This window comes from Acomys minous (genome assembly GCF_964271855.1).
Source record: "Acomys minous genome assembly, chromosome: 12".
NCBI lineage: Eukaryota > Metazoa > Chordata > Mammalia > Rodentia > Muridae > Acomys > Acomys minous.
The window spans coordinates 94,758,506-94,785,710 of NC_140493.1; the positions used below are offsets into that span (position 1 = coordinate 94,758,506).

The window sequence follows — 27,205 nt, forward strand, 5'->3', positions numbered from 1 at the left end:
TTCAAGTACAAAATAAAATAAATCAGGAATGAGATTGTGCTGGCTAGTTTTATGTCAATTTGCCACAAGCTAAAGCCTTAAGAGAAGGAAATGTCAAAGAAGAAAAAAATGACTCCATTAAAAAAAAAAGCCTCCATAAGATTAGACTGTAGGCAAGCCTGTAAGGAATTTTCTTAATTAGTGATTGATGAGGGAGGGCCCAGTCCATTATGGGTGGTGCCATCCCTAGTCTTGTGGTCCTGGGTTCTATAAGAAAGCAGGTAGCTGGGTGGTGGTGGCCCACGCCTTTAATCCCAGCACTTCGGAGGCAGAGGCAGGAGGATCTCTGTGAGTTTGAAGCCAGCCTGGAGTACAGAGAGTTCCAGGACAGCTAGAGCTGTTACACAGAGAAACCCTGTCTCAAAAAACCAAATCAAACCAAACCAAAACCAAGAAAACAGGCTGATCTGGGGGCTGGAGAGACGGCTCAGAGGTTAGGAGCACTGACCGCTCCTCCAGAAGTCCTGAGTTCAATTCCCAGCAACCACATAGTGGCTCACAGCCATCTATAATGTGATCTGATGCTCTCTTCTAGTCTGCAGGTGTACATGCAGAGTACTGTATACACAACAATAAATCAAAAAATCTTAAAAAAAAAAAAAAGGCAGGCTGAGCAAGCCTGTTACGTAGCAACCCTCCATGGCCTCTGAATCAGCTCCTGACTTCAGGTTCCTGCCCTGCACGAACAGAAAGTCAGATTCCCTTTCTTTTTTCTTTTTTTTTTTTTTTAAGATTTATTTATTTATTATGTATACAGCATTCTGCCTGCACACCAGAAGAGAGCACCAGATCACGTTACAGATGGTTGTGAGCCACCATGTGGTTGCTGGGACTTGCGCTCATGACCTTTGGAAGAGCAGTCAGTGCTCTGAACCTCTGAGCCATCTCTCCAGCCCCCAGATTCCCTTTCATGATGAACTGTGGAAATCCATTCCTCCCCAACTTGCTTTGGTCTAGGTGTTTCATCACAGCAGTAGAAACCCTAAGGCAGATTCAATAAAGAGCTGGGTTCCAATTTAGAATATGACCCTGGAGTCAGGCGTGGTGGCGCATGCCTTTAATCCCAGCACTTGGGAGGCAGAGGTAGGCGGATCTCTGTGAGATCAAGGCTAGCCTACCAATAATGCTGAGTCTAGGACAGCCTGAGCTGTTACACTGGCTGCCAGTGGTTAGAAGGGGACTTTGTGGAAAGGCCAGCTGGGTATGGCAGCATGCTGGGTTGAAGGTGGGGATGGCCTGAGCCAGGTACTGATGGTAAGAGTGAGACAGCACAGATGGGCAGAGTGACAGACTATAATCCATCAACTGGGAGGACGAAATCGGCAAGATGATACATCTACACAGCAAGCCAACACCATCCAAGGTGACACAGCAAGACTGTCTCCAAAAGCCAAGAGAAAAAACCAGCAGCTAAGAACAGAATCAGTACCCAGAAGTGGTCAAAGGTAATCCAAGAGGGTTGGTCCTTGGCTGGCTGGCAGACTGCTACCATTAACTAAAACACATGGGGGGGGGGGAACTGAGTCCTTTGGTGTTCAAACTGGGCTATCTTCCTACTGAACGTAGGTTGAGGATTGGTAATATGGCCACTTTACTATTCCATTAGCCCAGTGGTCCCAGAATCCCTGTGGCCCCATTCTGTTGAGGCTTCAGTTGATCAGCAACCACCAGGCTTCTATCATGGCCTGCACTGACCAAGGTAATATAGAGTACCCCGCCGGGCGGTGGTGGCGTGTAAGGAGCCAGCCACGATTGTGCCAGCCGCACCCAATAATGGCGCTGGTCTGTGTGCTGCTACCTGTAAACAATTGCCAGTACGCATGCGTTTGCTAGAGCTATCTCTAGTTGCCCCTCCCGTCAGGGGGACTATGCTAATTGCAACTACGCTTGTGTAGCTGTTGACCTATCTGCATTCATATGTTAATTAGGCATTCTGCCTGAACCTGTGAGGTGTTAACACGCCGCTTTAGATGGTATTTAAGTTCAAGCTCTAGGGGGGTTCGGGGTCTTTCGCTTCAGCTTCAAGGGGCGCTCCCAATAAAACGTGTTTGAGAAGGATCCTGTGTCAAGCGTCTTTCCTGCTGGCAGGAGGTCGCGTCAGTGGCGCATGCCTTTAATCCCAGCACTCGGGAGGCAGAGGCAGGCGGATCGCTGTGAGGTCGAGGCCAGCCTGGTCTACAAAGTGAGTCCAGGACGGCCAAGGCTACACAGAGAAACCCTGTCTCAAAAAACCAAACCAAACCAAACCAAACCAAAAATATAGAGTACCCGAAGTTGTTGGGTTTTTGTTTTTATTGTTGTTGTTAAAGGAGAGAGAAGAATTAGTGTCAGCCGGATGTGGTGGCACACATCTGTAATCCCAGCACTAGGGGAGGAGGCAAAAGCAGGCCTATCTCTGAGTTCAAGCTCTACAAACTGAGTCCAGGACAGCCAAGGCTACACAGAGAAACTGTCTTGAAAACAAAAAACAAAACAGAATAAAAGAACTAGCTTATCTTCTCAAGGCTTGCAATTTTACTGTAAGTAGCAGACATAAAATGAATGGTACTTGGGTTCTGAAAAGCTGGGAGGCTTACATGGGGCAGGGAGTTAGATCCTAATCAGGGAAGCCAGGCAGGAAAATGCTGCAGTTATCAACTATGAGCTGGTATGGGTGAGGTGGAGCTTTCTGTGGTAACAAGAAAAACAGTTGACAATGTTTCCATTAGTCAGTCATCAAGGGTGTAAAAGAGGGTGCACTTCCATGTTTCAAGGCTAGATGGCTAGCCAGCTGTGGTGGCACACTCCTTTAACCCCAGCACTCAGGAGGCAGAGGCAGGCGGATCTCTGTGGGTTCCAGGACAGCCTGGTCTACTGGGCTACAGAGTCTCAAAAAACAGAACAAAACCAACAAAAGACTAGATGGCTGAGCCCTCATCAGAACCAATGGACTTCACACTGCACAGGCAGTGCATACCTGTCTTTCCCACTTGCCACCTTCCTCTCAGAAATTTACTTCTCATTTAAACTGTTTCTTAGAGCACAGATCTTCCAAGCATACAACAGAATCCAAAGAAGGGAGGGAACAGACATCACTTAGCGCTGAAGGCCTGAGAAGAGGGAAGCCATCACTGGATGGCTTCCACGTCAGTTCTCCCTGCCCTGATGTGATGATTTCTTGGTGTGCATGAAGGCTTGTGCTGGCTTAAGGCTCATGGGCCAGGAGGAGGCACTCCAGCATCATAGTGGAGGTTCAAGGATTGAGGGTGGTAGCTTAAGCCTGTAGGTAAAAGACCAGGCATGTGCCTAAGACTGGGAAAACCATACAGAAATCTTCCTCTTGAGGTAAATCCTGATCCCTGGGCAACCTGAGCTCTGGCCTACAAGGATCTGTTATTTGATAACTTCCAACAGGGGTCTGTTTATAACCCACACCCCCACCTGCCCCAGCCTGAGCAAAAGAAGCAGCAATCACAACAGACTCTGCTGAGTTTCCACAAAGCATCGGTTTATTAGAAAGTTCCTTTCCCTCATTTTACAGCATATATATCTCTATCATGTGATAAAGTTAATACAATCTGTTATGCTTGTAAGGATAGGTTATTTTGTTTTTCCTCCCCCCCCTTAAGTTTTAAAATTACTATTCTGGAAGTTAAAGAAAACGGCCTCCAGGAAGGCAGAGAGGTGGCCAGAGCACGGCTCCATCTACAACCTAAGAGGAAGCAGCACAAAATGTTAATACTGTCTTATTTAAATATTTACACGGGCTGAAAGCAAGGAAAATGAGTCCCTTCACTTCAAACAAAATGACCTCATTTTTCCAGGACTGGTTATCCAAAAAGCTATACTTGTGAATGAGACAAGGAACACTGAGCAGGTGGGAGGGCTCAGCCAGGTGCCTCGTAACAGCCTCTTCCTTTTAGGGATCTGAGAAGGCATGAATAAGAGAACCTTAGCCTAGGCCACTGGGGTTTTCTGTCAGTTGACTGCTTAACCAGTTCTAGTCACAACAGAACTAACAAAGGAGATGAGACTGCATTACAAGCACCTTTGGGTCAGTGTTAGCTAGGGCTGAGAGCAAAAGGGGGAGACAGCTGGATGCACTTCTTCTGGTCAGTGTCATGGGAGAAAAGAAAGAAGGGGGAGAAAAAAAAAAAGGAACCTCTACTGCTGAAATCAAGCATAGGCCTGTGAAGCCGAGGACCTTGAAATATCTGCAAGTGTGGCCACCCCAACAAAAAGAGGAGAAAACTGTCCCAACTCTATTATCCTCTGGTCTACTTCTATTTTAGTTTCTAGCCAACCCAAAAGGCACATTAAAAAAATTGTCAGAGGGGGCTAAATACTAGGAAGGCAAATAAGACTGCCCGGAACGAGCAACCCAGAGAAACCAAAGGGTCCCTCTTCCCAGACAGTCACGAGTGTCACTGCTTCCAGAGAATAAAGCTGTTGAACCAATCCTCCCCTCTTCCATGGGCCACTGCAACTGAGCATCCTCCTGACCCTGCAGTGGTGTGCTGCTCATTAACTCAAAAACCCTAGTGCAGGACAAACCAATTACTGCAAATAACTTAACACTTTGGGGGCAGGGGAGTTTTAACATTGTTATAATCCTTAACTTCAAAAAATACAGGAGCTTGATAAAATATACATGCTTAGTCATTTTTGCATCTAGCAGAAAACAAATACTTTATTTTTTTATTTTTTATTTTTGTTTTTATAACCTTTAAGTTTAATTCAACTAGGGCAAACATATTTACAGAAAGCCACCAGAACAAGGATCACTTAAAGAGCTGGATGTAAAAATATTATTGCAGTATACTACAAATACGGAACCTTTTTAATATGGGCTACAAAAAGCAGCATTTACGTTTATAGAGTTCAGTGCAATTTTACATTTAAAAATCCTATAAATTAAGAAGAAAACATCAACATAACAGAATATACCCTTCAGACACAGAGCTCCTTTCTGGGAAGCACATGGGTGACCCTATGTTCCATTGAATAGCTTCTACTCATGATAGGATCTTTTCTGGGATATGTAGATGCCTCTTCTGGGATGAGGGGCATGAGGACAGTAGTGCCAGATGTGTGGCTCTGTTTGTAAGCAAAGTGGATCAAATTGCAGCCTGAGTTGCTTTTGGTTCCAGGTTAGACTCCCTCTTCCACCTCGCCTGGGATAGCATGTCACCAAGGGATGGTCAAAGACACTGCCCAAAGTGGTGGCATTTTCACAGCTGGAGAGACAGCCTGGCCTTCGTCGTGGCACTGAGAAGGCAGGACCAGATGGACCCATGGCAAGTGCTTTGGTGACGACCCATTAGAGGAGGAAAATGTTTTAAACTTACAGAGGGGGAAGAGCAGAGAATTAGAAAGTGGAGGGAGGAAGGAGAAGTTGCTGCAGAGGAGCGTGGGTAGCACTTACTGGTGTTCCCTAGCTTAGAAACACAGGAGGAGGGACTAATAGAAAGGGGTGAAATATCCCTGATAGTAAACCCAAAGCAAACCTCAAACCTAATCCATCCCTGCAAGCCAAAACTCATTTCTTTGGCTGTCAAGACACTGCCCGTTCCAGCTTTCAGTTGCTGGTATAAATGGCTCAACACCCCCAAGGGAAGAATAGGTCACCTTCCCTGGCTCAACTTAGGCTCCCAACTCCCAACTCAAGTACCATGGCTGGGAGGGTGCTGCAGGTCCTGACCTGAGAAGATGGGGTGAAGTAGTGGGTGAAGATGGAGGGCAGTGGCAGCTGCAGCAGCAGGCCGTGGAGCAAGCAGGGTAGGGTAGAGGGCGGCGTGCGGGACAGGGTGAAAGGTGAAGGGCCCAGGATGGATAGCTGAAGCAGGAATTATATGGATAGGGTGGCTAGCAAGAAAGGTGGCAGGGTGGCCAGGGATAATCGAGTGGGTGAGGTGGGACAAGGAAATAGGGGTCAGATGGGGCTGGGGAATATGATGCACTTGGGCCAGTGGCTGAGGGTGAGGATGAGGGTGAATGCCAATGGCGGCGGCGGCGGCTGCAGCATGGTGCTGCAGGATGGCATGCTGGACAGTTGTGATGGAGGTGGCAGAAGCCGTGGCTGGCTGCTGAATGTGGATAGGCTGCAGGGCTGGTGTGGCTGGCGCTAGGGCTGTTGAGGCTGGAAAGGCCTTTACTTGTTTGGCCAGAAGCTGCTGCTGGATGTGTTGCTGTGCAGCCTGCTGGAGCTTGCTGTACTTCTCCATCTCCTCAGGGGTGAAGGTGATGGGTTGGCTCTCTAGAGGAGCCAATGAAGCATCTTCAGTCCCATCGGTTGATTCAATACTAGGTTCCCCACTGGGAGGTGCATAATTGGGGAAGTGCTCAAGGTCTGGGGCTATAGGCAGCAAGCTGGATTCCACAGGGCCTGGTTGGCTGCCACTATCCAGAGACTCCAGGGTATCCCCATCACTGGGGTCAGGGAGGTAGTTATGGGAGATGGCTGGATCGCCAGGGTAGCAGTCAGTGTGTGCTGGGGTGCCTAGTGGAGCCACAGAGTGATCAGCAGTAGCTTCCTCAGACTTTGGCTCTTCTGGGGGAGGGTCTGATAAGGGCCCAGCTGTTTCCTCTGAAGAGAACTGATGCCCAAATGGGGCATCACTACCCCCAGGGGACCCTTCTTCTGGCTCTGACTGTTCCTGCTCTTCACCCCTTTCCAAGCCAGACTCTTCACATTTCTTATTGGGCTTCCTGGTGGCTGGAAGCTTCCCTATCAGTGGAAGGACAGGCTTATTACCAAGAGAAGGGGGGAGCTTAGGCCCGAAGTAACCTTGTGGGGGGTTCTTGTACTTGAGCCCAGCCTTATTAGGGGTGGCCAGCACCTCCTCACACACACTGGGCTTCCTCTCCACTTTCCTGGACTGGATCTTCTCTAGTAGCAGTCTGGCAGTAACAGAATTCTTATCTTCAGGGCTGCAGTCACTTTCTGATCCCCTTCCTGCGCCAGGATTGCTATTCTGGGAGGGAAGGCCTGCCCCTTTACTATCATCTCCTCTGCCATCTTCTTTCTTTCCAGGACCTTCACCCCGACCTGATCGGAAATAGTGGGGAGACTGAGAGCGGTAGATCTTAGAGCGGATGAAATCCCGGTGGCTAGAGCGCCTCTCCTCTGGGCTCTCATGACCCCACGATCCCTTTCTGGAGCCTGATCTCTGGGAAGGGCTCCTGGTACTACAGCTCCGGTCCCTGCTATAACTTCGGCTTCGCTGCCAGCTGTGGGCTGTGGTGCTGCGACTTCTCTTGCTTCGACTGCGGCTTCGACTGCTACTACGGCTTCGGCCCCGGGATCTTGATCGCTCCCTAGTATGACTCCGAGAGCGGCTTCTGGACTGGCTGCAACTGAGGCTATAGTCATCATCAGATGATGAGTATTTATGTCGTTTGGACCTGTGTTTAGAGCTGGCATAGTCTGAATCATCTGAATCATGAGAGCGCTTGGAGTGCCTTCGTGATCGGTCGCTATAGTCACTATAGCTATCATCAGAGTAACTGTGTTGTCTACTGTAGCAGCTCTGGTCTGAAGAAGCATCAGAGCTGCTTGAATAAGAACGCCGGGAGGAACGGTGCGAGGAATGGCGACGGCCAGATCGAGAACGACTACGAGAATGCTCACTGCCCGAATCTTCATCTTCCTCCTCTTCTTCCTCCTCTTCCTCCTCCTCCTCCTCACTGTACTGAGATGGAGACTTCTGGTGCAGCCTATGTGAAGAAGCATCATCACTCTCCTCATCGCCACTACTGGGTTGGCTTCGATGGCTAGAGCGGCTGCTGTGTTTGGTGCCAGATCTCCGCTGGCAGGATGAAGCTGGAGGCTCACCTTTGTGTTTCCTTCCACTGTGATCTTGAGAGCTGCTCCCACCTCCACCATCATCCTTCTTGCCACTGTTTCCTTCTTCAGCAGGGAGGGATCTCCGCTGGGAATCATCTTGAGCTCGGCGCCGGCGCCTTGGTGCAGGGCTGCCACTTCCAGGAGGCTCTGGCTTCGGTCCTCGTTCAGAATCAGCTGGGGCTGATGATTTGTTCTTCTTCCGTTTCCGTTTCTTACGCTTCTTAGATTTCTCCCCAGACTCGGCCTTCGAGCTCTTCTCTTCTGTGTCAGCCTTGTGTTTACGTTTGTGCTTACTGGATTTTTTGTGTTTCTTTTTCTTTTTGTGTTTGTGAGACTTGCCTGATGATTCTTTCTTGCTAGGATGGCTTCTTCCGGTGTCTTCAGTTTCTGACCCGTGGCTACCCATAGGCTCCTGCTTGTTCAGGCTGCTACAGGAAGCCCCGGCAGCAGACTCATCCACTCTGCTTTCTGAGGAGTGCACTATACTCTGCTCCCCCTCCTTGCTTTTGTTTGGCTCTCTAGGATCGAGGCTCTCGAGATGATCCTTTGAGGAGCCTCCAGTATCTTTTGGTTTTTCTGTTCCTTTAGCTTTAGCATCTTTGTTTCTTGAAAGTTTGAAGTCAAAGTATAAAGGATTACAACTGTAGGAAATGGAGGGCTCTGCTTTGGTGAAGATTAATAGTTCTGATGGCCACTGGAGGGCAGTGCTTTCATCCTTGCTCAAAACTGGAAAGAAGGGGCCAGTGGAATGCTTGGGCCCCTGGCCTGCTTTTGTTGCTGGGGTGGCCTGAGGAATTTCTTTAGGGTTGGATTCACACATCTGGCTCTCTGGGCTCTCCTGATTCTCAGCACTCTGCACACCTAAGCCCCCTCCTGAGCTTTTCTTTGTCTCAGTTTTGCCTCCAGCTTCTGAAGGCCCAGCCACAGAAGTTTCCTTTTGCCGCTCAGAAACTTCACTAGCTGCCTTTTCTGCTCCTTGGCTTGCTGCTGCCACCTTAATGCACCCTCTAGGCTTGGGAGAACTGCTTTTTTTGTTCTCTGGGGCATTCTTTGAGTGTGTACTATGGTCACCTTCCATTTGTTCACTGGCTCTCATAAAAAGTAAGAAGGGAAAATTAGGTTTGACTTTGCAGTGTGCTGGGGGGATATAGTGGTAATATTCTGGCTCTGTAGCCCCAGCTCCTTCTTCCCGCTTCATCCTTTTTAACTTGGATAGTGTTGAGGCAAGGGATCCCCCATCCTGAGGGTCTTCATCTTCTCTCTTTCCATCAAGGTTAGCACTCCCATCAACATCTCCCACCTTCTGCACTCCTTGCTCAGAACTCTTCTCATCAGCTTTCGTTCCATCTTCAGATGTCCCTTCCTCTGCATGGTCCTTGAAAACTGATGCTATTGATTCAAGTTTGACGGGAGCCTTCTTGGCAAAGGAAAATGATACTCCCAATTTTTGCAGTGGGGGCCCCAGATTATTCTTAATGCCAAAGCTGATACCTTGGGAGGCTAACCCAGGAGTCTGTGACAGTCCAGTGGTATTAGTGATCTGTAATGCAGTGAAGGGGCCCCCTTTATCTGTTGAGACGTCAGATCCAAGGCCACAAGAAGAAATGGCACTTGCACCACTGTTTGTTGATGACTCATCTTTATCCTCATCACCGCCATCTTCATCTACAGCCACAGTGGTTGGTCTGAACATGGGACCGCTTCCAGGTGCACTACACAGTGGTTCAGAAAGGGAGAAATCAAAGACAGGGATAGAGTTAGATATCTTTTTTTGTTTGTTTGTTTTTTGAGACAGGGTCTCTCTGTGTAGCCTTGGCTGTCCTATACTCACTTTGTAGACCAGGCTGGCCTTGAACTCATATCGATCTACCTGCCTCTGCCTACTAAGTGCTGGGATTAAAGGCGTGCGCCACCACACCCAGCAGAGTTATATATCTTATGAAATAGCCATCTTTTTATGTCCCTACATTCATCATCATGAGTAGGTCTCCAAGACACAAGTAGCTGGTCCCTAGCAATGTGTTCATGAATGGAACTTGTTGAGAAGAGGTAGGCAAAGGTTCATTTGATTAAAATATCAAGCTACTAAATTCCCACAGGCAGTTAGTGATGACTACTTTTTAAGCTTTTTATCCTATAAAAAGGCTGATCATATAACTCAAATTCTTTACCATACCATCTCACAATTCAATACCATCTGCTTTCATCTGTTATCAACCTTTTTTTTTTTAAATAATTAAATTTTTCTTGAAGCTGATGAGATGGCTCAGCAGTTAAAGGGCACTGGCTGCTATTCTTCCAGAGGTTCTGAGGTCAATTCCCAAAAAGCACTTGGTGTCTCACAACCATCTATAAAGGCATCTGATGCCCTCTTCTGGCCTGCAGGTGTATATGCAGGCAGTGCAATTATTGCCTTTGGAGGTCAGAGCAGTGTATGCCTTGGAATTGGAGTTATAGAAGGCTGTGAGCTGGAAATTGAATCCAGATCCTCCGGAAGAATATCTGGTGCTTTTAACTATTGAGCTACCTGTCCACTTTCAAGATTACATGTATTTATTTATCGTGTGTTGGGGCAGTGCATGCCAATGGCCTGTACACAGGTTAGATAGAGCTTGTTCTCCCCATCTACCATGTGAATTCTGGGATTTGAACTTGGGTTATTAGTCTTGGTCACCAGAACTTTTACCTACTGAGCCATCTCACTCCTTCCGATCTTATCTCTTTGTTTGTTGTTTTTTGTTTCTGTTTTTGTAGACAGGGTTTCTCTGTGTAACCTTGGCTGTCCTGGACTTGCTTTGTGGACCAGGCTGGCCTCGAACTCACAGAGATCCGCGTGCCTCTGCCTCCCGTGTGCTGGGATTAAAGGAGTGCACTCGGCTCCAATCTTCTTCTTTATTGTATCATCTTACCAATTGGCATACAATCACTTATGTGGATGCACAACCATTCCAAAGGTACTGTGCAAGGCAGGATGGCATAAGCCTGCAAGCACAGTACTTAGGAAGCAGAAACAGAGAGATTGCTACTGAATTCAAGGTTGGAGTAGTCTACACAGTAGGTTGTAGCTCATTCTAGACAACAAAGTAAGACCTTGCTTTACATATCTCCCCACAAAAGGGCTATTTTTTATTTAAAGAAAAAGCGTTAACTTTTCCTGCACTTTCAAATTTACATTAAAACAAAAACAAACAAAGCAAGCTGGGTGGCAGTTGTGCACATCTTTAATTCTAGCACTTGGGAGGCTGAGGCAAGTGGATCTCTGTGAGGCCAGCCTGGTCTACAAAACAAGTTCGAGATGGGAAGGGATACACAGCAGAACCCCGTCTCGAAGCCAACAAAAAGAACAATTCTCCCTTCCTGCATGCATGTGTGGTTATCTGTGCCATGCCATGGATATAGTGAGAGAGTTGGTTATTTCCTTCCACAATACAGAGCTGGTGACAAGTGTCTCAAATTTCATTTTTATTTTAATTTTTGAGACAGGGTCTCACTATGTAGTCTTGCCTGGCCTAGAACTAATTACATATACCAGGCTAACCTCCAACTCAGAGATCTTCCTGTGTGTTAGGATTAAAGGTATACACAACCACAGTCAGCTCAACTTTCATTTTAAAAAAGTACATATTGGGGCTGGGTGTGGTGGCGCGCACCTTTAATCCCAGCACTCGGGAGGCAGAGGCAGGCAGATCACTGTGAGTTCGATGCCAGCCTGGTCTACAAAGAGACTCCAGGACAGCCAAGACTACACAGAGAAACCCTGTCTCGAGAAGGGGGTTGGGGGGGGGGGCAGGTACATACTGGTTTTGAGGATCTGGTTATACAACCCAGGCTGGCCACAAGCCCACAGGGCAGTCCTCACTGCTCAGCCTCCAGCAGGCTGGGGTTCCATGCATGTACTATCATATACAGCTTCAAATGTATAGAAACCTCTACTGGACTACTCTGTGATTATATATTTTTAGAAATTAAATAGTCTTCCCTATCTCTTGGGTGACATCTAAACTTATGCTTTAGTTTTGTGACAGATTAGTACTCGAGTCATGGTGGAAGACATCTAAAGACCACAAGTGGATACATGATACTGGACTATACTGAAACGCACCCACACAAACGCACACACTATGATAGAATTTAATTTATAATCCTTCACACCAAAAGATTAACAAGAACAGGAGTTATAACAATGTGCTATAATGTAAGTTATGGGAATATGGACTCTTTTTTCCCATCAATGAATAGGAAGTACGGAGACGCTGAATAAAGGGATGATTCAGGTTTCAGGCATTAAAACACACAGCTCACAACTTAAACTTACTAATTAATTTTTTCTATACTTTTCGTTTTAATTTTTAAAAAATATTCTTTTATTTTTATTTTGATCAAGTATATAGTGCTCTGCCTGCATGTACACCTGCAGGTCAGAAGAGGGCATTAGATCACATTTTAGATGTTTGTGAGCCACCATGTAGTTGCTGGGATTTGAACTCAGGACCTCGGGAAGAATAGTCAGTGCTCTTAAACTCTGAGCCATCTCTCCAGCCCTATACTTTTCTTTTTAATGTATTCTTGTTATATTTTATTAATTGTATGTGTGTGAATGCACACAAGCCATGGTACATATGTGGCAGTTGGAGAACAACTTGTAGAAGTTGGTCCTCTCCTACTATTGTGTGGATTCTGGGACTAAATTGAGGTTTTCAGGCTTGGCACTTCTATCTACTGAGCCATACTGTTGGCCCCTGTCGATTTTTATATCATAGCTGACTGGGTGACTGAAGGCACAGAAAGCAAATACACAGAAATTATTTTATTATTTGGGTGCTCAGAATAACGAGCCCATAACAAGGATTCTCACAACAGGACTACTAAGGTGTTTTAAAGCCAGTGTTTACTGCCTATCTTGCCATATATGGATTATATATGGCATTTCCTGAATTCTGAACTCAGTAACTAAAGAAAATTAATTAGATAATCACTAGTTATGGGCTGTATTCAACTTGGGGGCCAAAAATGCAGAGACATGGTATTGGTGTTCAAAGATGGAACCCAAGTAGATACAGCTGGGAAGACATTTGTGTTCTGTTATAGTTACCTCACATCAACAAATAAATGATGCTGCATGTGCAGGGCCCAGTTCAGTGACAATACTTGACTCAGAATACATGTGCTAGGACGCTATAGGAGTAAAGTACGGTGCTGTGCTTTTCTACAAGGGTGTACTAGAGATCTCGGAATAGGTAACAGTGGTGCCACTTACTTATCACTCATTTCCAAAGTGTTATTGGGCATCTGTTAGATGTGTTTAGTGGAGTAAGTCAGCCACTCTTCAGAACAACCCCAAGGGCAGTTCTCTGCTTCCTTCCTTTCTCCTTCTTCTTTTCAGACAGATTCTCAGGTGTCCCAGAATGACCTAGGCTTCACCACATAACTAAGGATAGCCCTCTACTTCTGGTCCACCTGCCTCTACTTCCTGAGTGCTGGGATTACAGGCATGTGCCAAGATGCTTGTGTAGTGCTGGGGATCAAACCTAGGGCTTTATGTATCTTTAGGTAAGTACTTAGGTATACACCCAGTCCAATTTAAAAATGTTTTAAAGATTTTATTTTATTTTCATGTATGAGTGCTCTGCCTGCATGTACACCTGCACACAAGAAGAGGGCATCAGATCCTTTTATAGTTGGTTGTGAGCCACCAAGAGGTTGCTGACCCTCTGCAAGAGCAGTCGGTGCTCCTCATCACTGAGGCATCTCAACAGCCCCCCACCCCAATCTGGATACTAAAGAAAAGTCCAGGTTGGCTTCAATCTTGCAGCAATTCTCTTGTCTCCTCAGCCTAAGTGCTAGGATTATAGTCATGAGACATCCAGTGTTTGAATTATCATTTTAAGTACATAAATGTAAACCTTAAGGGTTCTACTTATGTACAGAACACTCCTGACATGAAATTCCCCTACCATTCAGCTTGTTTTCTTTGCTCTGCCAACTCATGGAGCCGCCGAAGAGCTTTTTCTTGTTTCTTCTCATCTTTGCGGGATCTTGAAGAGACATTTCGGGCAAATTCTCTCTGCTTGAGATCTTTTAATCTCTGAATTAACGAAAGAAAGAAACAGAAGCTGAGTGATTTTAAGTAATATACAGATGTGAAGGCAAAGACTATAGAATATATCCTTAACCAATGTTATAACACTAGCATGGAATACACTACTATACTCATGTGGTACTCAGAAACACCATGGCTGATTATTTTGAGCATGACACTTGGATTATAGGCATTTTGTAATTAGGACAACATGTCATTTGTCTTACTGTACATAACAACACGCAAATTTTAGACTACTGGAACGAAAGAGACCAATCACCTGCTCTTCCAGGATGCAGAACCAGACAAACAAATGTGAGATAAAGTATAGTAACACAGGCCGAAGTGAACAGAAAGGGGTTAGGTTGGTACAGAATATTACCCAAGGTGTAAGATCTATTAAAAAAAAAAAGCAATGTACAGCTTGCATGGGAGGTTATCAGAACCAGAGCAAACAAATACTTTCTTTCCCCACCATAAACAGGTGTAGGGTTTTGTCTGATTTTAGTACCAACAGAGGTTTCTTATAACTATTAAAGCAGGGATGTCTTTCAACCCTGGCATGTTCACACTCAGCCTGACCACTTTCATCCAGCCAGTCTGCTTAAATGAAAATAATTATGTAGCTTTTCATTCCTTCATAGCCCTGAGAGGAACACCAGGGATGAAGAAGGAGACTACAGGAAAGTTGAAGATTCTGTTACTTAAAATTCAAGTAATAGAATGGGTCTTTGTTTTCAGAAGCCACTCTGTAATTTCCCTCAAAACAAACAAACAAACAAACAAACAAACAAACAAAAAACCAGGAGACAGGCTGGTGACAGAGCCCAGACATACCCATCTGCAATGAAGACAGTGTAATACACTCCCCATAACATAAAAAGGGAAGTGAGGCCTACCTAGTAGACCATGCTATCCCTACAGCTCAAGAAGAGGGGGTTGACCCAATATAAAGCGGACATTGCTTTAGAAAGGCATGGTGTTCAACAGACAGTTATTTTCTTACCTAATATTTATGAAATCTGTTTCAAATCTTCTAGATTGAGAGAAAAGGGAAGACACACACAAAAGATATACAGCTAAAGACACTATAGAAAAAACTCACTCTTGTGATCTGGGCTCCCAAATTAGAAGGATTTGCTTTCAAAACATCAGCTGAAAATGTCACATCACAAAGAGAAGAAAAAAAAAAAAGTAAAAAATAAAACAAGAGTGGAAGAGAAAAAAATATAAGGCAAGCATTACTACATAAGATCTCAGTGAATCTACAAACGATTATGCTGAAAAATTAGGGACAAAAGCATCCACTTAACAAGGGTTAGGGAGAAGCAAAGAGCCCAAAAACACACATGTGTACACACACGTACATACACACACACACACATTTATGTCTAGATAAATCAAACTACCCTCTCTTTTTCTGTAATCATTTTCCTCAAGAGAAACAGTCACAAAACTTCAGGAAAGACTGCTGCTGTCTAAAAGCAGTGAGTCTGTTTTGGAGAACTCAATCAACAGCTAAGAAAGCTGTTAAGTCCCACATATATTAATATTTTTATAAACTCAATTTTTTCCCTCTTTCATACTAAGCTCACCACTTAACTATTTATATGCCCAACCTTCTTTTACTTTTAGAGAAGGTCTCACTGAGCTGCCTGGACTCACCTTACTCTGTGGCCCAGGCAGGCCTTGAACTCCTGCTTCAGCTAAAATTTCACACCTGCACCACCAGGCTCAGTGAGGATCAACTTTTTTGTTTTTTGTTTTTGTTTTTTGGAGACAGAGCTTTTCTGTGTAATCCTGGCTGTCCTGGAACTCACTCTGTAGACTAGGCTGGCATAGAATTCTCAGAGATGCCTGCCTCTGCCTCCCAAGTGCTGGGATTAAAGGTGTACACCATTACCACCTGGCTAAGAATCCCATCCCCCCACAGAGGGTTTCTCTGTGTAGCCTTGGACATGCTTTGTAGACCAGGCTGGTCTCAAATTCACATCCATCTGCCTGCCTCTACCTTCCAAGTGCTGGTACTAAAGGCCTGTGCCACCGCTTTTTTTTTTTTAAAGTTTTATTTATTTATTTATTTATTAAATATTGTAGTCTGCCTGCATGTACACCTGCACGCCAGAAGAGGGCATCAGACCTTATTATAGAAAGTTATGAGCCACCATGTGGTTGCTGGGAATTGAACTCATGATGACCTTTGGAAGAGCAGGCAGTGCTCTTAACCTCTGAGCCATCTCTCCTGCCCGGGAACAACTATTTTAAGTTGTATGAATTCCAACTTTTTCCTTTTGTGAGGGATGGGGCAGAAATGATTCACCACGACTATTGGGTCACTTTTTTTTTTTAATGGATAACCCCCTCCACCCCCGAACATTTAATAGGATTTCTTGCCAAAATTTAAAAAGAATGCAACGTGTTTCTCATGCCTGCTATCCTTTCCTCTATAAACCTCATTAAGTCCTTCTACATGCAGTCATTTATTTACTTCTTATAAACATTCCATCATTTTCAGCAAGTATTTGTTGAGCTACGCAACATTATTCAAAAAAATAGTTTTTATCAAAGCCTGGAGCCTCCACATCGTGTCAAACAAGGATCAGGTTTTCTTCCTCTTCTCTTTTCTTTTGTTGATCTTCAAAACAAGGTCTCATTGTATAGCCCTGGTGGGTCTAGAACTAAGCGAGAACCACTTGCCTCTGCCTCCTGAGTGCAGGGATTAAGGGAGTGGACCTTCGCACTTGGCTCTGTTAATTCTTGAAGATGAAGGAACAGGGCCAAGCTTATAGCATTCTCAACATTCTACCTAAAAGTCCTGCCACAAGTATACAGAAAGAGACAAAAGAGAATGTTGTCAAGGAGACAAATCTAAAGTGCAAGCTTCCTTCTGGGTCAAATGTACTTGGGTACTCTAGCAAGTACTCCTTCATCACTCTACAATCCTCACAGGGTAGAACAGGAACTTCACAAGTCTAGTGCAGGCTGAGTGTATAAACCTCCCCCACACACCAGTCTTCCAGATGGTGACATTCTGATGGAAGCAGGAAGACATACCTTTCTTTAAAAACAATCATTTATTTGTGTATTTATTTACTGTGCTTCTGTGTGTATAGGCCTTGGCAAGACGTGGCACTCCCCTCAGCCCTGGAGTTGCAGGGACTGGCCTGTGCCACAAGGCTAGCCAGCAGCACCTCCTCTGCTGAGCTGTCTCACTGGCTCCAAGACAAGGGCTAAGATACTATTTCCCTTATCTGACTACAACTCTTTCCCACTTGAGGTCAACAATTCCTTTCACCATGGCTCTGCTGACCCTGTCCCCTCCTAAGAACCCAGAATAGCACTCTACACTGTCAGCACCTTACCCTAGTCCTCATCTATGACTGCAGATCCTATTCTAAATACAGCTGCTACTGCCTTTCAGAAAGGTACAAGTATAAAACTTTAGTCAGAAAGACCTAGGTCAATCCACTAACCAACAGTCAACTGAGTTTGTATTTCATAGCCTCGCCTCTTTTTACTTTCGAGAAAAAATCTCACTAAACTGTCCAAGCTGGTTTTGAATTTATTCATTATTTTGTCACTCATGACAAAGCATCTAGTAGGTCATAACTGTTTAGACTACTATTCTTCGTTTGCTTACCTGTTTGCTTGTTTTTTAGGACAGGGTTTCTCTGTGTAGCCCTGGCTGTCCTGGAACTCACAGAGATCTAGCTTGCCTCTGCCTCCCTCATGCTGGGACTAAAGCTGTGAGCCACCACTACATAGCTACTACTTTAAAATTTATTTTAAAATAAACTTTATTATATAAAAAACTTGCAAATAAGTAAAACCATCACACACTCAAATTAACTACCATTTAAAGAAAATCCCCCTTAAAAAAAAAATCTCAAAATACAGAGACAAAACACTGGGGGTGGGGAGAGGCAATGGTAGGGCACTCCTTCAGCACTCAGGAGGTAAAGGCAGGTGTATCTCTTGAGTTCAAGGCCAGCCTGGTATACAGAGAGTGATTTCCAGGACAACCAGGGCTACATAGAAAAACCGTGTCTTGAAAAACCAATCTACCAACCAAAACAAAAAACAAAACAAACAAACAAAACCAAAGCAGCTGTGAGCTGCCCATAGTACATTCTTTTTTTTGGTTTTTCGAGACAGGGTCTCTCTGTGTAGCCTTGGCTGCCCTGGACTTGCTTTGTAGATCTGCCTGCCTCTGCCTCTGAGTGCTGGGATTAAAGATATGTGCCACCACGCCCAGTTCCGTAGTGCACTCTTAATCCCTAACCCATCTATCTATTCCCAATGGGTATCTCTTCAGAGAAATAAGAAGCCTAAAAGTCAAGAATTCCTTACTTCTACATAGAATTAACCCAATAACAATAAAAGTAATGAACAAAAACTTAATTCCCTATGTAACAGGGATCAAACTCAATACCATGCACATGTCTGAACTTAACATGTCATTAACAGTAGTTATATTTCTTGCCTAAAAGAACCATTTAAAGATTTTACTTGCTCCTGAAAGGATAAAAATTTTATAGTTAGTCATGGCAGCTAGCACCTGTAATCCCAGTAATTGGGAGATTAAGGCAAGGCTGTTCTAAGTTTGAGGCCATTCTCAGCTACACATAGACTAAGACACTGTCTCAACAACCAAACCAGTAATTCTTTTCTTTCCTTTCCTTTCTTCCTTTCCCCTATCCCCTCTTTCTTTGGAGAAAGAGTTTCACTATGTGACTCTAGGTGGCCTGGAACTTGCTATGAATATGAAGAACAGGCTGGCCTTGTACTCATAGAAATCTACTGCTACTAAGACTTGGAAAACAGTAATTTTTATAAAGACAAATGGCTTTCATCAGCCAGGTTTTCTAAACATGTAGATACTTCATGTATATGAGTGCTCTATCCATATGTACACCTGCACTCCAGAAGAAGGAACCAGATCCCATTGCAGATGGTTGTGAGCCACCAGGTGTTTGCTGGGAATTGAACTCAGGACCTCTGGAAGAGCAGTCAGTGCTCTTAACCTCTGAGCCATCTCTCCAGCCTCTTGCTTTTCTTTTTATTTGTTTTTTTTTTTTTTTTGAGACAGGGTTTTGCTGTGTAGTCCTGGCTGTCCTTGAACTCAGAGGTCTGCCTCCCTCTGCCTCCTGAGTGCTGGATTAAAGATGTGTGCCATACCACCTGGTTGATTTGCTTTTTAAAGTCAGTGTTTTTTTGTTTTGTTTTGTTTTTTTGTTTTTTTTCGATATAGAGTTTCTCTGTGTAGCCTTGGCTGTCTTGGACTCACTTTGTAGACCAGGCTGGCCTCGAACTCACAGCGATCCACCTGCCTCTGCCTCCCGAGTGCTGGGATTAAAGGTGTGCGCCACCACGCCCGGCTAAGTCAGTGATTTTTAAGAGAGAACATAAACATATTTTATATGTTTTGTGTTGTGTTGTGCCGGAAAAAGAAAAAAAAAGATTGTTTCTTATGCCTCAATCTCTTTCTGGATATACATGCCCTGACCTTCTTCAACATGCAAACATTCCTCCTCTCGTATCAACAATCCTATATACCAAAACCCTAGGCCTCCTTCCCTACTCATTTTAGCAGAAACAATGCAATGTACAGTGGCCACCTTCTGCCAGACTGAAGCAATCCCTCAAGTATTTAGCCAGTGTACCAATTCAGGCTTCAGGGTTTGATGTTTCCAGGACATTACTCGACGGTGGCAGGGAAATAATGCAAAGAGCCTCACAGTTAAGCGGATGAGACAGAACCGCCCATCTCAGTTCAGAGAGAGTACGTTTACACTCCTCCCACCCAACGAGAGACGCAACCTAGGGGCCTTACACATGCAAGGCAAGCATTATAGCACTGAGATCCATGTGTAGCTCAGCCTGTCTTTGACCCTGGCCTTCCTTTCAAAGGGTTGGACTTATTAGGTATATACCACCACACACAGTTCAAAGCTCTCCTCCTAGCATTGCCACTTAAACGTTTTTATTTAGGTTGCTTTAACCTTTCAGACTATAGAAGGACACAAGTTTCTTCTTAGAATTACTATCACAAAGCCTGGCATGGTGGTGCACACCTTTAATCCCAGCACTTGGGAAGCAGAGGCTGGTGGATTGCTGTGAGTTTCTGTTGTAGCCTTGGCTGTCCTGGACTCACTTTGTAGACCGGGCTGGCCTCGAACTCACAGCGATCCGCCTGCCTCTGCCTCCCAGACTACTGGGATTAAAGGTGTGTGCCACCACGCCCAGCCTAGTTTGCTATTTTTGTTTTATTTCAGCCCTAGGATTATCTTCCCTCATCCAACTGGCTATGAGACTATTCTGGGGGGGGGAACTCTCTCTCTCTCTCTCTCTCTCTCTCTCTCTCTCTCTCTCTCTCTCTCTCACACACACACACACACACACACACACACAGAGGACTGAATGACAAAAGCAAAAAAATAGTCAGCAAACAGTGAATCCTCAAGAGCAAAGCAGCTACTCCAAGCTTACTATTTCTCAGAACACACTTTAATCCAGAGGCCAATTCATTTCTGAGTACTGAGAGGAACCCAAACATTTTAGCTTTCTGGCAAGACTAAGTATGAAAACAATCAACTACGAGTAGGTAGTGCTATCAGAAATCCAGCCAGACAGTAGAGTGTGTTAGGGAAACCATGCATTCATTAGTAGTCTCTATGCTGTATCATTTGGATTAGTGAAATCACTCCTGGCTGGAGGAGAGTGCTGTTTCAAAGCTCAGAAAACTACTACTTTTATTCACAGAAGGAACAGACATAGGTATAAGACTTCAGTGTTCTTAGAACATGTAAAAAGTGCAGAAGTTTTCATATTAAAGTCATGCTGAAAGCATTCTTTCCTCTGAGAGAAAAATTAAGAGAATATTAGAAGCTGATTTAGAATGCTAAATTATGGCAACCAGATCAGACAATCACACAATGTAACTGCTAGCAAGTAGGTCCCAACACTGTAGGTTTGGAGACAGGAGACAGTTTCAGCACACCAGTGTCAGTCAGAACTTGGGAACACTGAAGGAATCGAGTAGGTCTGAGTAACAACCTCAGGTATTTAAAAGAATCAATGTCTCATGGATTGTAGAAGATGATGTGGAGCTCACTGCTGTTCAGAGAGTTAGCAAGAGACAGCAGCTACTAAGCTATAATCAAGGCTTTTAAGTGTAGGTCCAGTGTCGTCATGAGCAGTTCTAGGTGTTTTGTTTTGTTTAAGAGATGGGCTTCAAAGCATAGTAGGTTTACATCTGTAACCTCAGTAGAGGGATCAAAAGTTCAAATACATTGCCCCAGAACTCTAATTAAACACCACCACCAGAACAAACCAAAATCAATGAACCAAGCACAAACCCGGAAGAGGCCTCACTGCTGTGCTAGAGAAGCTGGCCTGAAGTTTCTGCCTCAGTAACTACAAGTGCATGCCACTGTATATGGCTTGGGTTTCTTTTTTCTTTCTTTCTTTTCTTTTTCTTTTTTTAAAAATAAAGTTGGGAACCAATTAAAATTAAATCAAAAAGCTAACCTAATGAAGATTTAAGTGAAACAAATCTGTTTAGTTAACTATGTTACAAGGGTTTCTGGTGACACAAACAGAAGGTAAGATAGGAGAAAACCCAAGTAGATTAAAGAAAAAAAAAGTATGACAGTAAGGCACCTTACTTTCTCCTTGTTGTTTGTCTGCAATACTGAAGAGCAAACAGGGCTCTGAGCTACCCCTGCAGGCCCACGCTCATTAGTAAGTGCTACTACAGACTTACTCTGGAAGAAGTTACTTGCAGTCTAACTCTGAGGCCTTTACATCTATCAGCAGACAAGTATTTTTAAAAGATGTATAAGATAATTAAAAGGGTAGGGACTGTGGGGATAGAAAAAGCTATAGTTTCAAAATTGACTGTAGCTTACAACTAAGCCAACAAGGACATGATCAGTGTTAATGTTTATTAAGTACTCAGACATATCAGAACTTAGTAAGGAATCATATGTTGGGTTATTTCTCCAAGAATCTGGCTTTGTCATATGAGATTTCAAAAGGTAATAAAACAGAGCACAAGAATTAGAATCACAATTCCTAACTTTTACACTTAGAAGGTTTAGCATCTTGGGGGCTGAAGAGATGGCTCAGTGGTTAAGAAGGCTGCCTGCTCTTCCAGAGGTCCTGAGTTCAATTCCTACCAACCACATGGTGGCTCACAGCCATCTTTAATGTGATCTGATGCCTTCTTCTGCAGATAAAGCACTCATATACAAATACAATAAATAAAAAATAAATCTTTAAAAAAGAAAAAATGTTTAGCATCCCAATTGTTTCTGTATTAATCACATCACAAAAATCTTGGAAAATTTGAGAAAAGCTAGCAAATAGAGGCATTTAACACCTTCCTTTCTTAATTCTCTAAAAAAAAAAAAAAATCACAAATAAGAGTACCATGCTGCTTTTTTAGAAACTGGACCTTAAAGACTGAAGAGATGGCTCAGAGGTTAAGAGCACTGACTGCTCTTCCAAAGGTCCTGAGTTCAATTCCCAGAAACCACACGGTAGCTTACAACCACCTATATTGAGATCTGGTGCTCTCTTCTGGCATGTAGGTGTATATGCAGGTAGAATATTGTACACTTAAAAAAGAAAAGAAACTGGACCTTAAGAAAGATGACAGTGCCGGGCGTGGTGGCGCACACCTTTAATCCCAGCACTCAGGAGGCAGAGGCAGGCGGATTGCTGTGGGTTCGAGGCCAGCCTGGTCTACAAAGTGAGTCCAGGACAGTCAAGGCTACACAGAGAGACCTTGTCTTGGAAAATAAAACAGAACAAACAAACAAACAAAAACAAAACAAAACCAAAAAAACAAAAACAAAAAAAGAAAGGTGACAGTATTTCCCAGGACCTGTCTAGATTAGTTTACCACCAATAAAGCCTTGTGGGTGGGGTGGGGGGTGAAGAGGGATTTTCTGTAGCCTTGGCTGTCCTGTAAATCCCTCTGTACACCAGGCTGGCTTCAGATGGTTGTGAGCCACTATGTGGTTTCTGGGAATTGAACTCAGGACTTCCAAAAGAGCAGCCAGTGCTCTTATCTGCTGAGCCATCTCTCCAGCCCGATCCTAAGGGTTTTTTTGTTTTGTTTTATTTGTTTATTTTTCAAGACAGTGTTTCTCTGTGTAGCCTTGGCTGTAGTAGACTCACTTTGTAGTCCAGGCTGACCTTGAACTTACAGACATCTGCCTGCCTCTGCCTCCTGAGTGCTGGGTTTAAAGCATGACCCATCACCACCCGGCCTTCTCCAAAGTTTCTTTGTTTTTTAAATGACTTATTTTTGTTTCATGTATATTGGAGTTTGCATGGATGAGGGACTGGATCCCCTAAAACTGGAGTTACAGACAGTTGTGAGCTGCCATGTGGTTGCTGGGAATTGAACCCTCGTCCTCTGGAAAAGCAGCCAATGCTCTTAGCAGCTGAACCATCTCTCCACTGCCACTCCCCAAAGTTTTAATAGGGAGACTTTGGTGGAAGACGCAGGCTAGGAATAGCTAACATGGAGGAAAGCACCCCAGAGTCATAATAATCCTGTGTGTCTTGCTCGAAGGCAACACACGGTGCTTGTATGATTTCAGAACCCCAATTTGAAAAACGAGGGCCCAGATGTTAAGTTCACATCCACTGAAGAGGAATAAAATACACCATCGTATCTCCTAGGAGGTATTATTTAGCTGTGCTGGAGCAAAGTCAACTAATTGTTCTTTATGATTTTTAAAGACAGGCCAGGCAAGATGAGTTAAGTGGATAACTGCAGCACACAAGAGGCTCAATCAAGAGGATCACAAACTCAAGGCCAGTATGGTTTTACACAGTGCACACCCTCTCTTCAAAAGAAAAAAAAAAAAGACAAGAAGGAAAGCATAAAAGAATCTGAGTGGAGAGAAAACAGAGCAGGGCGTGGTGGCGCACGCCTTTAATCCTAGGACTCGGGAGGCAGAGATAGGCAGATCACTGTGAGTTCGAGGCCAGCCTGGTCTACAAAGTGAGTCCAAGACAGCCAAGACTAACACAGAGAAACTCTGTCTCAAAGAACAACAAACAACAATAACAAAAGACTTTTGTTGATATATTTATAACATGCTGTTTTGCGATGCTATACTTTGTAGAAAGGCAAGGATACGAAGAAAGATGGCATTGTCTATTTCTCAGCAAAAACAAAAACAAAAATCAGTGCCATAGATCCTATAATTGTTCTTTTGTTTGCTTTGTATTTAGAGACAGAAACTTCTTCCTACTTAGTCTAGGCTGGCTTCAAATTAAAAATCTCCCTGCCTCCACCTACTAAAAACTAAGATCAGCTGGGCCTGGTGGCACTCACTTGTGGTCCCAGCACTCAAGGAGGCAGAGGCAGGCAGATGTCTATGAGTTCAAGGTCAGCCTGGGACTACAAAGTGAGTCTACTACAGCCAAGGCTACACAGAGAAACACTGTCTTGAAAAATAAACAAATAAAACAAAACAAAAAAACCCCTAGGATCAGGCTGGAGAGATGGCTCAGCTGATAAGAGCACTGGCTGCTCTTTTGGAAGTCCTGAGTTCAATTCCCAGAAACCACATAGTGGCTCACAACCATCTGTAATGGAATTTGACCCCCTCTTCTGGCATACAGGGGGTCCATATATACAGATAGAGCCCTCATACATAAAATAAATACAATCTTTAAAACAAAACAACCGCCCTCCAGGATCTCAGGCTCATGCCATGATGCCTAGGTCTTTTATGTAAACTATGTAAAGTTTACATAATTTAGGTATATGAATGTAATTTAGGTGAATGAATGAACTAACATGCATTTGTGAATCATACAGCTAAATATCTTTCCAAGTCAGGATTCTCAAATATGTTCTGTTGTTAGTGAACAGAATTTTTAAATTCTCTTTAAGAAATTCATAATTTTATGTATTAGATATGCATGTATGTGTTTGTTCTTGTGCATATGAATACTAGAGGTTGGTGTTAGCTGTCTTTATCACCTTTCACCTTATTTTCTGAGACAGGACCTCTTACTGAAGCTGCTAGTTAGTTAGGCTGGCTGGACACCCTGGGATATTCCATTCTTTGCCTCTCCAGCACAGAAATTATAGGCCCAGGCCGCCATGCCTGCTCTGTTCATGGGTGTTGGGACTCGGAAATTACAATATCATGCTATAAACACTTTACCATGGAGCAATCAGCCAAGCCTAGAGAAAACATTGGGGAGGAGTGTTTCATGTCTACTGTGTCTGTGTACATGGAAGCTCACTCTTCTTTACTCACTAGCCCCTTATATGCTGAGGCAGGGTCTTTCACTGAACTGTTATCATTTGGCTAGTCTGGCTAGTCAACTTGCTCCTGAAAGTCCCTGTCTCCTGGGACTGCAGGCATGCTACCACAGCTACCTGACTTAGAATGGTGTAAGAGAGCTGATCCAGTGCTCATGTTTGCACAGCAAGTGCTTTCATCTGAACCATCTCCCCAGATCCTTAATTTTATATTTTTATTATGATCATCTAAAAACATTTTTGGATCTAGATGAGCTCTTTATAAATGTTTATGCTATAACCAGAGACAAAAAATAATTAAGCAAGCATGAAGTGATAATATCACATATTTTAAGGTTTTTGATAGTTAACCTCAGCATCACTGACTGCAATTCTGAGCCTGGTAATTCTTTTACTTTGAGGTGTTTCTTGTGGACTGTAGAATATTTAACAGTATCTTTGAACCCACTGACTGGAACCCAAAAAGTGCTACCCCCTAATTAAGGCAATCTGAAATGTAGCCAGAAAACAACTGCTAAGTGCCCCTGGGGACAGAGTCTCTCCAGGCTGATAACTACTGTTATTGATTAGAGTAGTGAAGCAAATCCGTTTACATAAGTTATATAGGAGAATAAAGGAGAATGTAAAAAGAAAAAAGAGGGGAAAAAATTCAATGAATTAAAGCTGTAACTGCTTCTATTACATTTAAATTGAAAACTGGATCACTGAGGTATTAAATTAATGTCAGTATGAATTTTATTATTTTTTTTACATTGTTTTGTTTTTCGAGTTGGTTTTTCTGTGTAGCCTTAGCGGTCCTGGACTCACTCTGTAGACCAGGCTGGCCTCAACCTCACAGTGATCGCCTGCCTCTGCCTCCCAGAGTGCTGGGATTAAAGGCATACGACACTACCACCCAGCAAAAAGTCTTTCTTCTTAAAAAAAAAAATAAAACTACTTTGAACGCTGGGGAGATAGCCCATCCATCTTGTTGGTATGGTGGCATAATCCTGCAATCATAACACTGGGTGGGTATATGTGGAGGGCCACCCTAAACTCAACACCAGCTTCGTCTACATAGGGAAATCCTGGGCATTCAAAGACCCTATTTATTTATTTATTTGAACCTAAGAAGGTGGTCCTGGGTGCTATAAGAAAGCAAACTGCACAAGCCAGGAAGACAGGGCAATAAGCAGTACTTCTCTACTGCCTCTGTGCTAGCTCCTGCCTCCAGGTTCCTACCCTTACTTCCTTCCCTCAGTGATGACTTGGTATCTAGGAAAGAAGCCCTTGCCTCTCCACGGTGCTTTTGGTCAGTGTTTCCTCATGACAGAGACTAAGACAAAGTGGCTTGTTGTTAAGATACCACATATGTAGGATTTAGTCAGTTTGCAAGGTGTACAGAGTAATAAAATGACTTACTGATAGGAAAAAGTAGCTAATAAAACTTGAACTCTGACATTCAGAGGTTCAGAAAAACACAGTCTAGGATAACTTCAAAAGTTTAACATATTGAAAAAAGGGAGAAACTGACATAAAGCTCTCCCAAGAGTCTTCAGCTCAATCACCGTATTTTAAAAACTTATTCAAAGCCACTAACATTTCCTAAGAGTTAAGGAATTCACAACTTATTATTCGAATTAAAATGGTGATGGAATGACAGGGATGTTATCTATTAGGATAGCTCCCATGGAAAAGAATCAAGTGTATCAGGTGGCAAAAAATAAAGACTGGCTGATGAGAGAAGCCAGTCACACTCATAAACATCTATGGTTGTATAATGAAAAATCCTTTTCCTTACCTGCTTGTGTGCGTGATCGTAAGAGTTGATGTGGTTGTCAAATTCCTGGTGTTTCTGATACTGTTTATCACAGAGCTCACAGTAAAAGTTAGCTCTGAGGTCTTCCAAGGCTTTTGCAATTGCCTTTTCTTTGTCAACATAATCCTGTTAAGAAATAACCACAGAACAGTAATATTAAGTAAA

The 27,205-nt window shown here is 43.8% G+C and overlaps 1 protein-coding gene across 8 annotated transcripts in view; it reads right to left on the bottom strand.

The window, feature by feature from the left end:
* Positions 1-3,505: 3,505 nt before the first annotated feature.
* The window catches only part of GPATCH8 (G-patch domain containing 8), a 70,943-nt gene continuing 47,243 nt past the window's right edge, over positions 3,506-27,205 (bottom strand). For all 8 annotated transcript variants that reach the window (XM_084748019.1, XM_084748020.1, XM_084748022.1 and 5 more), the window contains 3 exons: positions 27,023-27,166; positions 13,819-13,949; positions 3,506-9,576 (listed from right to left, as the gene is read on the bottom strand). In XM_084748019.1, the coding sequence (XP_084604145.1) occupies positions 5,682-9,576; positions 13,819-13,949; positions 27,023-27,166 (4,170 nt within the window). In that variant the 3' untranslated portion in view covers positions 3,506-5,681. The remainder of the gene's footprint in view (positions 9,577-13,818; positions 13,950-27,022; positions 27,167-27,205) is intronic.